The sequence below is a fragment of the Aythya fuligula genome, chromosome 29 (assembly GCF_009819795.1).
Source record: "Aythya fuligula isolate bAytFul2 chromosome 29, bAytFul2.pri, whole genome shotgun sequence".
Classification (NCBI taxonomy): Eukaryota; Metazoa; Chordata; class Aves; order Anseriformes; family Anatidae; genus Aythya; species Aythya fuligula.
In genome coordinates, this window is record NC_045587.1 from 908,961 (window position 1) to 922,398 (window position 13,438).

The 13,438-nt window shown below is 42.6% G+C and overlaps 1 protein-coding gene across 3 annotated transcripts; it reads right to left on the bottom strand.

The window, feature by feature from the left end:
* Nucleotides 1–382: 382 nt before the first annotated feature.
* On the bottom strand, nt 383–13,260 carry ATF1 (activating transcription factor 1). 3 transcript variants are annotated; one of them, XM_032204805.1, is made up of 8 exons: nt 13,065–13,260; nt 8,712–8,828; nt 6,775–6,903; nt 4,922–5,022; nt 3,759–3,889; nt 2,783–2,962; nt 2,521–2,680; nt 383–2,113 (listed from the first exon to the last, which is right to left on the bottom strand). In XM_032204805.1, the coding sequence occupies exons 2-8, from the start codon at nt 8,820–8,822 to the stop codon at nt 1,969–1,971; spliced, it is 957 nt and encodes a 318-aa protein (XP_032060696.1). In that variant the 5' UTR covers nt 8,823–8,828; nt 13,065–13,260; the 3' UTR covers nt 383–1,968. The 3 variants fall into 3 exon arrangements, with proteins under 3 accessions (XP_032060696.1, XP_032060697.1, XP_032060698.1); XM_032204806.1 differs by lacking the exon at nt 13,065–13,260 and having other exon boundaries at nt 8,756–8,820; XM_032204807.1 differs by lacking the exons at nt 8,712–8,828; nt 13,065–13,260 and adding an exon at nt 8,537–8,575.
* Nucleotides 13,261–13,438: the final 178 nt, after the last annotated feature.

Sequence of the window (13,438 nt, forward strand, 5' to 3'; positions counted from 1 at the left end):
TGTGGAATGCAGTCTTTCTCATACCATTTGCAAAGAGCTCTGCTTGCTAAGAAGCCCATTAATTCAAAAATGAGTAAAATAAAAAATACTGACTGACCATATGATAAGCAGTACACATCTAGGGAGTGAGTACATCTTTTAATTTCATTCAGATCTGAGCTAGCACAACACACACACATAGCTCTAACACCTTTTTAATAGCATAGTCCATAGTGCAATTCCCGCTGACATAACTGGAAGCAGGATTCAATCCTAACTATGGAAATAGTGTATTTATTATTCATGCAATAAGCACTGCATACACATTTTTCTATTTCACAGAATCACAGGATCACAGAATGGCTGAGGTTGGAAGGGACCTCTGGAGGTCATCTGGTCCAACCCCCCCTGCTCAAGCAGGGTCACCTAGAGCCGGATGCCCAGGACCATGTCCCAGAGGGCTTTTGAACACCTCCACAAATGGAGGTTCCACACCCAAAAGAGTCCCGATCATGTCAAACATTTAACTTTCACCTGAAACAAATCAAAATGATAAAAACTAGAATCTCTGAGCAATCAGATCTAATATGCAGATATCATCAACCGGGGTGGGGGGAAGCCCTGATCTCTTTTTTCCCAATACTTGTTAAGATCCATTTTTTGTAAGTTGCCTACAGACATACAAAATTAATTCAAATATCTCCTACACCAAAGAGGATCTCATTTGACTTTGTACTATCCATAAAAATATATGCTTGAAAATCTGGTTCACAAAATATTTCATTTGTTTACTAAAATGAAATATATAAACTGTCAAAATACGTATATAAACTCAATTTCAGAATTTGTAAAGATCACAATTTAGCTACAAAATATACCAACCATCTACCTGTTTTCAATAGAGTATTTTCTTACAAAGATACCATTACTTTGCAAAATATCGCTTACCTTACAAAATTAGTCTGGAAATTTTGCACTACTTTCAGCATACAAACCACATATTAGAACCCCATTAAACCCTTTGGTATATATCTTCAATTTTTTTCTTTTATCGTTCTTCTATTTGGTTTAAATGTTCCAAAGCACAGTAGAATCTCCAGACAGAATAAGCAGTGCATGTTTCATTGTATATATAATCAGCACACGATTTATTTTTCAACTATAGATGTTTATCATGCCCAGCAACTAAGAACGAACTATTGTAAAATCATTCTCCAGAAACTTTTGTTCACCATTACTCATTCTACAAAACTGTACTTTAAAATAATTGGATGTGTTGAATTCTCTTAAGTCAGCACCTTACTTAATGTGCCTCAGACATTTTCAGGACTAGGCCTCTCACTGCTTTCTGCAGATCCTTTCCAAATTTGATAAACACAGCAAACATTGGAAAAACAAAACAAAACAAAAAACTTTTAAACTGTCAGCTGAAAAAGAGTAAACATAATTTATACCTCTAGCAAAGTATTAGCTTTTTTATCATCTGCACCTGTAAATAACAACTTACAGGTTAAAATAAAAATATTTACATACAAGTAACTGAAAGGAAAAGTAAGGATTGAAAAAGAGTAAGAAATCAAAACATATACTGGTTATAAATGTTACTAATAATGTTAACTATGGCAAGGATTCCATTTCATCCACATTTTAATTGTTACCAAATATTGCCCCCATTACAAGAGGTATTTGCAGAAGTTTTCAAAGAAATTCTAATCACCTGCCTGGTAAAACATGAATGTCCTTTATTGTAGATGCAATCTCGACTTTATAAAGTTTCCAGTTGTGCCAGCAGGAATTTTGGTGAGGTTTTCTTGTTTCCTTTTTGTACTTTGTCACCAACTTGTTGTAAATAAAATCTATATAGTCTTTAAGTTGTGAAATCTAGGTAGAAAAGTTTCATTTTTGACCTTTCATCTAGTTTAAAAAATTCAGTATAAAAAAAAATTCTCCTCTGAAATTTACAGTCCACAAAAGTTTTACCTTCTTTTCTTACACACTTTTATGACAGTAAAGATCTTTCAAAGTTTTTAGCTCTTCAATTAGAGTCTTGTTCTGGTTTTCCAGGACCGCAACTCGATTTTCCAGACATTTAACATACTCTTTCTTCTTTCTACGGCATTCTCGAGCAGCCTCTCTGGAACAAACCAACAGAAATAATTGTTTATTTTATATCAGAGATTTCTCTGTTTTACAAATGTTATGGTACTGACCAATACAAGAGGAGAGAATTGGCACTGCAAGCAGGAACAAAAAGTAAAGTCTACACAAATTTAGGTGGAGAGCAGGAAATTTAGCAGTATTTGGTAGCATGCATGGTAACCAATCTGCAGTGGAGAAAATAGCGTTCTCCAAATTGTGTAGGACAGAACATGCAGCATGTTTTGAATAAAAGTTTCCAATGTTTTTAGTCACTGGATGCAGCATACCATACCAATGGCACAATCAGCAACACCAGCTTGCAAGACTGATAATTTGTCCTTTGAAGATGTATTTCAGCACATGAAGCCAACAAGTCAAAGCAGCCCAAGTGCACTTACATACCTGTTCTTCATCAGCCTTATTTCTCGTTTCAACTGCGGATCGTCCGTCTTACTTGTCTGTGACGTGAGAGTGACAGGAGATGTCATAACCACAGTCTGAGGAAGGGACGTGGTCGTTGGTGTGGTGCGGATCTGGTACGTCTGCATGTCTCCCGATGCGGCTGTTGCGGTAACATTGTGAGAAGTCAAAATGTAGCAATGTTAGAAAAATGCATTCGCGTTACAGATCAGTATTTCTAACCATTTCCAGAAGGCATACTCACTCTGCACTACCACCTGGTTGCTGGGTACAAGTATCTGTTGGCCATCTGATGTTTGTGCATACTGCAGTATTGTTGTCCCAGGCTGACTACCACCAGCATTTGTCATTGTTAACGTCTGCAGACCTTGCACACCATCTGTACCGGGGCTGGCCAGCTGTAATCCATTTGCAGCAATGGCAACTTAAAGAAAAAGGAACATGCATGAAAATATTTGTAGTTGTAAATTAAAAAATACAGATAAAGGTAAATCTGTAGGGCGTACATCTCTTTCAATTGGCAAATCTGTATCTCAACCTGCTGCTGAAAAATATTCCCAGTTTTGAAAGGCTTTTTTCTTCTCTCACCTTTAACTACCAGATCTTGTTGCTGTTCTTACTAAATGTACGGGGTGTAAGTGGCAAGCTGTTGGTTGATGGGGAGCTGCTCATGCCAGCTTCACAATGGACAAACCGTTAGCCACAGCTGAGCCCAACAGCAGAGCTGGTGGCTCCTCTGGGGAATCTTATTTAAGAAAAGGCAAAAATGCCTTTGCAAAGGCAGAAGGGGAAAAGGAAAAAAAAAAATGAGGAACAGCAGCACAAACACCAAGGTCAGAGAACAAGGCGGAAGAGCAGGTGCTCCAGGTGCTGGAGCAGGCATTCACCTGCAGCCTGTGAAGAGCCTTTGGGTATATAAAACGGTATTTTTACCGACCTCACATTTGGACTAAATCTAACACTAGAAGACTGCTATGTGTTTCGCTACAACATCCTTTGAATGTCTTGTCTCAATATGCAAAAATTAAGACAATGAAGCACAAAGTTAATCTGGAGTCTTTAGACACCAGTCTAGTTACATGCAGTAAGAGTACTAACTTTATAAGATAAATAACCAAACTTTTTGAGTTTCACCTTACTCTCAAATATATAACAAACAAAAAGCCTGTATTTTGAGGCAAGTTTAGTAACAATATGTCCCCATATTTTGTACAACTTACTGTACTGTCCAGTGCTTGTCTGGTAGATAGGTGTGGGAACAGACATAGACGTAACAGTAGAGACACCGGGACTTTCCTCATCTCCTTTTCTATCCCGTGTATCTTCAGAAGAAAGATCTTTCAAAATTTTTCTATTAAAATAAAAAAAAAAAAAAGTTTATCAGCTGCAGTAGTAAGCAAAGATTAGGAATCACAGCAGTAACAATTGCAAACTACTATCCCTATTTTGTATTACACAAATGAACACCAGCATTTTGATATAAAACAGTTTTAGGAATTAACAAAATGCTGTATGAGGTTACTGTCTTAACTCTTTCTGTAATTACACTTCTGTAGTTTATAAATTCTAGGTTTTTATTTAACTATTTGAATCATTTTATCAGCTAAGAGCAGTTCAAGTCAGCTACTGTTCATAATAACTTATATTTGCATGTGCGAGTTAGTGCAAATTCCAGATTTCCAATCATTACCCTCTAAAAGTCTTCAATGTTTGGACTGGTAAACCTGTAATGAAAATCTGAACCATTTACAGTGGATTTCAGCAATCTCCAGAAAAAATGTGTGCTAAAAACACTTCATACTGAAGTTTCTCTAGTACTGCCACTGCATCATTTCATTTCAGTAAAACCTGCATCAGAGTTTCCATCATAAACATTTTCCAGGGATTATAACTGGCCTATTAAGAGATTTTACTGATTCTCTCAGGAACAGGCTTTGTATATCCAATTAAACCCCATTTGCTCTGTCTAGAGCCAGAATAAACTAGAAAGGAGTAGCTTACTTTGGAAAAGTTTAAAAGTTAGACCTTTTGTTCTGTCACTGGTGATAGCATCAGGTAAATTCATGGACTGTCTAACACGTGTTACTTCAAATGCTAGATTGTAGTATTTGACTGTACTCCTCATTTCAGCAAAATGACATAACTGAATAAAACTGCTGCTGACAAATAATTTTCCCTATACCACATCATCTTGAAGTTGATCTCCAGTTGGTTAAGTAGAGGCTTCCCTGGGGCAAATGATAGCTAACAAGGCTAACAGATCCAATGCATGTTTCAAGAGAAGGAGAACAACTTAGAGCTTGATGGACTATATGAAGCTGTCAAAAAAAGGTGCTATTTTGGTTTCAAATAACAGTACAAAATATATACATACAGCACTTACCGGTAAGATGGACGACGTGCTAAGATACCCCGAGCTTTCTGTGAAGAGCCTATGCTATCTGATGAGTCCTGAGAATCTTCACTCTCAGACAAAGAAGATACCTAAAAAACACTTTCCATGTGGTTATCCTGTACACTACAGGAAAATACCAAGAACAGATTACACGTTCTAATTTCATGTGAGCTAAAGCAGCATGAAAACCACATAAATGCAGCTAATTACATACAGGAAAAAATAAAAGCATTGAATCTAAAATTCCATCTATCTAATATTTCTAGCAATTCCCAAATACAGCAGTAAGGTCATAATGAAACAGAACATACTCACTTTAGAAGCCAAAAGATGCAAACCTATTAACTCCCTATAAAAACTCCAGAGATTCTCCTAAAATATATACTATAACAAAAATTGAATCCTTTAGTATTTTCATAAAAATCTTATGAGCTGATGCGGTCTGAAAAGGTGAGCCACTCCCCCATTTACATTTGTCTAAGGAGGCTGTGGTAATGGCAGCAGGAACGCCATTTATGTACGAAGACAGACATATAAAATGCTTCAAATGCTTTATGTAGACAGACAAGCAATGTATTTTATTGGTCAGAATAGGAGTCAAATGAAAATAATATTTAAGGCAGCAGCATATCAGGGATTAGATACACAAAGTATTATCTACAATTTTCTCCTTATTCCACTGTGTTCTCATCCAGTTGGCAGGTGTTCATTTTTTCCCTGAAACTCCTCATTAAATACAAACTAACGAAACATTTATTTGTACTTATCTGTGTGCCAGCAACAGAAACTCAACAAGAATTCACACAGCTCTGGGAAAAGCATTTCTTATTTAACTGCTGCTACAGAGACAAAAAGAACAACCTATCATCAACATTTTAAAAAGTTGCTCGTGGATTACTTTTTCCTCCCTCTGAGCAACAAGGCCACAACATTCACAAATTGCTAAGAAAAATGAGAGAATATATTCTGTGGGGACCCTGCAACTAGAGCATGATAGGAAGGAGACTCGAGACAACCTAGTAGAGTAGATGCTGAACTGTTTTCAGCAAAGCAAAGTGTGTTTTCTTTTCCCTGATCTGATGTGATAGGAACAATGACAGCTGAAAATGCAGTCATTATAGGTTTGCTTTTTTATTATTAATTTAATGTCATGTGAATAGATAAGCACAATACAAAGGATCGGTGACAAATTGATGTGTTTTAGCACAGTTCTTCCAGTCACTTGACAGTTATTTCACAATCTAACTTCAGTGTCATGCTGCCCAGAGGGCTCTCTGCAGCCAAGAGCTGAATGAAGTAGCAGCAGCCTCGCCTGTAAACTCCCTGAGGCACTCCTCTGAAGTGGCTTGTGAAAAAATCATATGGCAAGTGAGTAAGAGACACAAGCAGAATGCTGGAATGCTTTGGTACCACAGAAATGGAGCCGCAGCATACATGAGGTGAACAACCACCAGCCCATCCACAACCACTCAGGCCTACCCTTTCCTTCACAGAGTTACTCTGTGCTCTCCTGTTTGGTTGTTAACACTCACCGGGTGCATGCCTGTCAGCAGCACCAGCTCAGGGGGGAGTTGTTTTGTTTTTTATCACGGGAGGCAGTGTCATAAAGTTTCATTTCAACTCCAGTGGCAACTTTAGTGCTACAAATAATTTCTAGCCTAAATATTCATTAAGAATGACGTGTCCCCACAACACCTTCACTGGAAGTGCTTACTGCCTCTTACAGGAGGGCCAGAAAGGCTGCGCTGTGGCAGACCTGGCTGAGTCAGACAAGCCTTTACAAGTCTTTTCATGCACACAGAACAGGATTCTTGGTTGTTTAACAGACATTCTGTAGTTACCTGCACTGTTTGCACCTGGGGTGAATGGATTACAGAAGAGGACTGGGCTGTCTGAATGACTCCCTGGACCTGGACTTGCTCTCCAGGAAGCTGAACAACTGTCAGAGGAGCAGGACCTCTCAGAGACATCTACAAGAGATCAAAGGATCATGAACAAAAGCACACGTTCTACAGCGTTCAGAACATGTATCTACATGTAGGAAAACTAGTGGAGAACATGCATTAGCAGAAGCTGCTTTTAAGTCCAATTAAGTCACAGAAGTTATCCTTTAAAGATGCACATTTTTCAGATACGTATCTGCATATGAAAAGGCTGAAACAGTTACTTACTTGCCTCAGGTTAGGGAGAAAATCAAGCATATAGCATTATGTGCAAATGATTACAGTGCCGCAGCTTAAATACACGCAGCTCAAAATGAACCACAACGGAGCAGACTTCTTCAGAACCGCAACCCCGAGCCTAACTGAGCGTGACTGCTTCCATATAACTCCATCAACGCTTACTGATAAAGGCACACACTTGTGGCAGTTTATCGTTTTTAAGTTTAGATTCCATTTTAAGAGCGTCTTGGACTCAGAGGGTAGCAGCACGATTAACGTACGTAGTTGGTGTTCCTGGATTTTTTTAAGCAACCATTATGAAGCTATTGTTCAGCGACTTCAAAGAGAAGAAATCACAAGAGCTAAGGACAGCAAAAGCTGACCCATCTACTTAGCAAGTTCGAGGCATACGGGCTGTAGGAAAGATATCAGAGCAGAAAGAAAATAAAGGAGGCAAGGTATAGAAGCTCTGGCCAAGGAAGAAGAACAAAGAGCAGATTTTTCCACGTAAAAGTGATGATATCTCTTTAACATTTTACTCTCTCACGTTTTGCAACTATCAATTTAAATTAATGTTGTAGTGGAAATCTAGGCTTAATAGTTACTACCGCAGCCCCTCTATAAAATTATGTAAAATAGAATTATATTCTAGCAGATTTGTGTTTTTATGTGGATTTTGCACAAGCCTTTGCACTTAAAATCGATTAAAGTTATACATGTAGATGCATAAGCAAATAACCAGTTTCCTCACCAAATTTCTTCACTAGCTTTATTACTCTGGAATACGTGAAAAGATGAAGGGATCATTAAAACTCACACGGATAATTTTTTATTTAGTTCTATTTTTCTCACATAATACTAAGTTCCAGTGGCAACCATATGTAAAACCAGATCAGATAAACAGCCTGTAAACAGACAACAGGATGCCTGTCTTTACCTCATGTCGTTATCTACATTTTGCAGCAAAATCTAAAGCACCTCCATAGGGTAAGCAGTGGACAAGCTGCAAAATGTTTCGTAGGACTGCTGCATGGCTACAGGAGCAGATTTACCTAGAAAAAGATGCTCTTTCAGATACAGAAATTTGAATCATGAGGAATTCAGGTTAAAAGCTCTGAAAGTGATGTTACCTCCTGGAAACTATGTCAAATTTCCAACTTCATAGGCTTTATCACATTAAATATATTCAGGTTGGGCTAAAATCCAAGTGTTTCCATGGTGCTGAGCACCCAGAATTGCCAGTGCTACAAAAAGAGCTGTAAATGCTTCTTCTGGAAAAAAAAAAAAAAAAAAAAAAAAGAACACCAGGCCCTCGATTCATTACTGAGCAGCTCCTCTAGGTCAGGCTGATGATGGTGTCAGGGGACACACAACCCAAGAGAAATGGGGGGCTGCATTTTTGCATTTTACTAGCATTAATTCTGCAATTTTGAATACACGCCATTGTATTAACTGTGCCATCCATCAACAAACTGCTTTTTTTCCTCAACCTCTGTTTGTTTTTTTTTTTCTTCTCCGCGTGTTTCTACAATTCAGGGATGAGTATAGCTCGGAGTGCACAAAACCGTGGCTCTTAACTACCTCAAATGTTTGCTGAGATTTGGCCCAGGCTTTACCTGTTGAGCAATATGAGAGAGCTGAGCTGCCTGTAGTGTTGTACCTTGTACGGCTGCTGTTTGTGAAGGCGTCACGGAGCTGTTACTGCTGCTCTTGTGCACCTCTTCCATAATCAGCTGCGAGAAAAGCAACCAGTTAAATTCACTTCAGGACAAACGCGATCCGGAGACAGGTGCCCGGCTCCCACGGACGTTTCGTCGAGTCTCTGGGCCTCCTGCTTTGAGCCTTATTGGCACGGTTTTAATTAGCTTCGTTAGCATGCCACCTCCCCGGCCCTCTGGGTTCAGAGCGGCGCGACCCACGGGGACACAAGTCCTCTGAGCCCGGCAGCGCCCGCGGCTTTGCCGACTGCTGGCCCTTGCCCAAAGCTACGCTGCGCCGGAGTTTACTGCCGATAAATCTCCTGCATCTCCTGCGTTTCAGCAGAAACAAGCCACATCGCGAGATGGAGAACAAAAAACCCAAACGAAGCATTTTTATTAACGAATTCCCTGCCATAAGGGGAAATCATTTTACGTATTTCACCTGAGCTGCCACCGAACCTGTACTGAAACATCTGAGGGGACGCAAAAACAAATCGGGGATCCAAAATCAAAGCATAAAGAACACGGATCTGAATTATAAACCCTGCAGAAGTAACTTCACCTCTTCACAATAAAGCTGCTAACACCTCTCTCCTCTCTAAGATTTTATATTTAACTGCTCAAGGCGACTTGACAGCAATCCCCCCCCCAATATTGGGGGATTTGGTGATGTAAAAATGCATGCTTTTAGGTGGGGTGAGTGGGTGGACCAGCCTAGAGCATTAGAAGATGATCGGTGAGTGTTAAACATTTTGTCACAGAAGGTTTAAAACTGTTGAAAGGACAGTTGCTATGAGACTGGAAATTACATTTCTTTCTGTGGAAATGTGACTCATTGATTTTTCCCTACTGAGATAAACCACAGCTCTTGCAGCTTGACGTATACTTAGAGGGTAAAAAGTCAGCGCGCACCAAGCCCAGGATCCTCTTCCTGCAACCCTTACTCATCTGAGGAGTCCCCGCGCAGAACTCCTCCAATTAGGTACTAAAACCGGGCTTTGTGGGGAGAAAAAAAAGCGAGGAGCTCCTGGTGACACGCGACCTGCACGGCACAGCCATCCGCCACCGAGCCAGCTTCCCAGGGGGCTTCTTTCTGCCAACGTGAAGCCACTCGCCCGCCATCTAAGCTGAGGCAGCGAAAGGACGGCTGCGTTTTGGGAACCCACGGGAGCTCCCAGCCCCCGGAAAGCTCCAGCTCCTCCGAATTATCCCGGCTGCCTCTGCAGGAGCAGGATGCGGGGCGCTGGGCGCCACTGCGGAGGAAGCCGGGTGGCCCCGACGCGCGCTTTTCAGCCGCCTGCAGCACCCGCTGGAAGGCCTTGGAGGCTGTTTGGGCTTTTTTTTTTTTTTTTTAAACAGAGAGAAAATGGAGATCCGGAGCAATTCAAACATCTCGAAGCGATAAGGAACAAACGGAATTTAACACATGGATGTGTAAGGGAGGCAGGTCTCATACCTGCTACTGCGGGTTTGGGGGTTTATAAAGGAAAACCTCCGCCTTATACCTATGCAAATGGGGCATGTATCAAATGTTACAAGTAAACAGGGCACTGTCAAACTGAAATCCAGTCAACAGCGAAAATTAAAATAAATTTCCAGTGCTACAGCAATACCCAATTCATTTCGGTAGTGCTAAACCACATTCTCTGCTTTCCCCTCCCTTTTACTGTTTTTCTCTGCCTTCTTGCCCCACGTCAGACTCACAACAGCAGCAAAATTGCCTGCAAGAAACAATGAAACTGATAGATCTAAAACCACTCAAAACAAACAAAACGGGGAGAAAGCACAACGCTCTTTGCTGATCTGTCTCTCTCTGAGGTGTGAAGTCCTACTTACAGGAAAAAAGATCAAATATTTCCCATGATAAAGGCGTTTTTTTCAACTTTACTTCCCCTCTGCTTGCTCTCTGCAGAATTTCACTCAACATCCATCCAGCAGTTGTCTTATACATCCAGCTAGCTTATTTGAGCAAAATAAGGACCATAAAAGGGGAATGTTATTATTGTGCCTTGCACCCAGAAGGAGCAAAACGCTATTTGGCCTGGCATGGCTCTCACCCAACAAGTCCTACACACCCCTAGCCCATGAAAACAACCTCTCCTGCTGGAGAAAACGTGACATTTCTTTTGGAACGACCACCTGTAAGCACCTGAGATTACCATCTATCAGCCTTCAGAAAGGTCCCGTGACAAACCTCAGCCTGCAAGTTCTCAGCTTAGAGGTGAAGGACCCAAGGTGGTAGACAGATGAGGGTTTCACCTTTTTCCACCACAGCCAAAACTATTTCCAACAACAGCACGCGCTGAAAGCAACTGCATGGTTTGGGGCTGAAGGAAGAGTTCTGCCACAAGGAGCACCACCGTGAGGGAACTCAAAGAAACACCTGATGTGTTATCAGTCAGAAAACACCACTCTGATCTGAAGGACAGCCATTTTTTATAACAGGACAGGTAAGGCAGATGTTTTTCAGAACAAACACACCACCTCTGCACAGCTGCATCTCTGAAGTGTTTTAATTTAAATGGAAAATCATTCTGCAACAGCTGCGCTATGAAGAGCGCGTTCGTTTCAAGACTTTTAAACTTCAGAGAATTGACTCGTGCAGCCAAACAAACTCACTGCACCTTAAATGTGAGTTTCACCCCAAACACATCTTCCCTTCAAACAGGAACGGGAACGTCGTGTTTCATAGTGGCCACCTTTTAAGTTCTCATGCACCCGCCTAGCAGCACGCTCCCCAGGTTGAGCCACCACTCAGGAACCGCTACAAATGCCAAACGTGGCTGCAAGGAGCATCAACCAAAAAAAAGAACAAATACATAAACAACAACAACAACAAAATCTATAACTTTCACCAATTCTGATAAAAAAAATACTCAAAAATGTTAGAGAAGGTCCACTTACAGACACGCCGCAGCCTGTGCGGTAACTATCCTCAGAAGATTTTAAGTCACTCCCTGTTTCAGTGTCCCAGCTGTAAGCACACTGATTTCTTACCCTTATTATTTGGGTTTTGTCTGTTTACAATACAATTATCTGAGAGGCGATTGTCTCTAGTTAAATGCTCATTACATGGCTACAATCAGATGAAGCTTCCAAGCACAGTCTAGGGGCAAAGAAGAAAATAATAGAAGACACACGCTGTACGTTCAGGCAAAGAGACACGAGCTCTCGTGTGAGATCTCTGAAGAAAGAAACCCAATTCTGGTTTGCCCCTTTTAAATCCAACAGATGAGGGGCCCATTTTATATTTCAGTATTTAAATATTTTCAAAGGTAAGTGATTATTTTTAAAGACTTTATAAATTCAGAGATCAAAGAAGAGTGGACACAGAAATTTGTTCTCAAATACTAACTATCGACAATCAAATACTGATGTATCTCACAACAATAACAATGTTGTGTTTTTTTTTTTTTACTTTATTCTGCAACTGAGACACTCTGGGAAAGTTTTTTTCATCCAGAAGCCTGACAGAACTCCATTTTTTCCAGGACAGAAGCAAATGACAGCGCATCCCATGCCAGAAAGCCAGCGAGGAGACCTGAGTCAACGTCCCCACTTGGAGCTTTGGATCCCAGACTACCCACATGCAGAAAAATACTCCGTGAAACTTGCGGAGTACTTTCCATGTGTGTTTTCTTCCACTCACCCTCCCTGCTCCTGCCTTCTACAGCGACACGAAGCTGAGCGAGCACTGACAGGGAGCTGGAGGAATAAAACCCCGCGGACTGAAACCACAGAGGTGATGTTGGCGTGCGGGATCCTTGCGTTTCTGGGAGGCAAACAGCAGCGACACACGGTTACGAAACGATTTTCACCCAGGACCAACGCGACACCACTGCCTGGAGGAGCGGGCTCAGCAAGGTGCAAACGAAAGGGGAAGAAATAAAAAATAAATAAATAAATAATAAAAATAATTGAAAAAAAAATATATATCTTGAGGTGACCAGCGGACGACCAAAATTTCTGTCAGCGAGCCCCGAGGAACCGCGACCACCGCCGCTCTTAGGGCGAAACGGAGCCGATCGGGGGCGAGCGGGGAGCAGGGCGAGAAGGGGCCGAGCAGGGACCAAGAAGGCGCCGAGCAGGGCGAGAAGGGGCCGAGGAAGGGCCGAGGAGGGCCCGAGCCCCCCCGGACGCCCCCTCAGGGGCCGAGCTCCCCCCGGCCGAGCCCCCCCGGGCGCCCCCTCAGCGCCCGCCGGGCCCGCTGAGGGGAGCGGCGCGGCCTGGCCTAGGCCCGGGGGCGGCCTCCCGCGGGCCCGTTCTTACCTCAGAGGCCCGCCAGGCCCCGCCGGTGGTGGCCGAGCGTGGGGAGAACCGGAGCGGCCGCCGCCGCCGCCGCCGCGCCCGTCTCCGCCTCAGGGAAGCGGCGCCGGCGGCATCGCAACCGCGGCGGGGCCGCGCGGGACGGGGCGGGTGGGCGGGCTGCGACCATAGAGTCCCCGCGGAGGCCTCCGCCTAGAAATCCCCACCATAGAGTTCTCCCAGCGGAGAGCCCCGGAGGCGGGGGCTAGAGCGGCCGCTCTAGGGCCCGCCTCCCCTTCCCGAGCACGGGGAACCATAGAGAGGAGGAGGTAGAGCGGCGCTGCCGGCCCGAGAGCGGGAAGGCGGCGGAGGTCCGAGCAGGCCGCGGCTCGGCGCTT

Coding starts and splice junctions, on each gene's coding strand:
- ATF1 (XM_032204805.1), bottom strand. CDS start 8,822: ATGGAAGAGGTGCACAAGAGCAGCAGTAACAGCTCCGTGACGCCTTCA. Junction 3,890..4,921: donor GCACGTCGTCCATCTTACCG/GTAAGTGCTGTA, acceptor TTATTTTAATAG/AAAAATTTTGAAAGATCTTT. Junction 2,963..3,758: donor GACAAGCACTGGACAGTACA/GTAAGTTGTACA, acceptor TTTTTCTTTAAG/TTGCCATTGCTGCAAATGGA.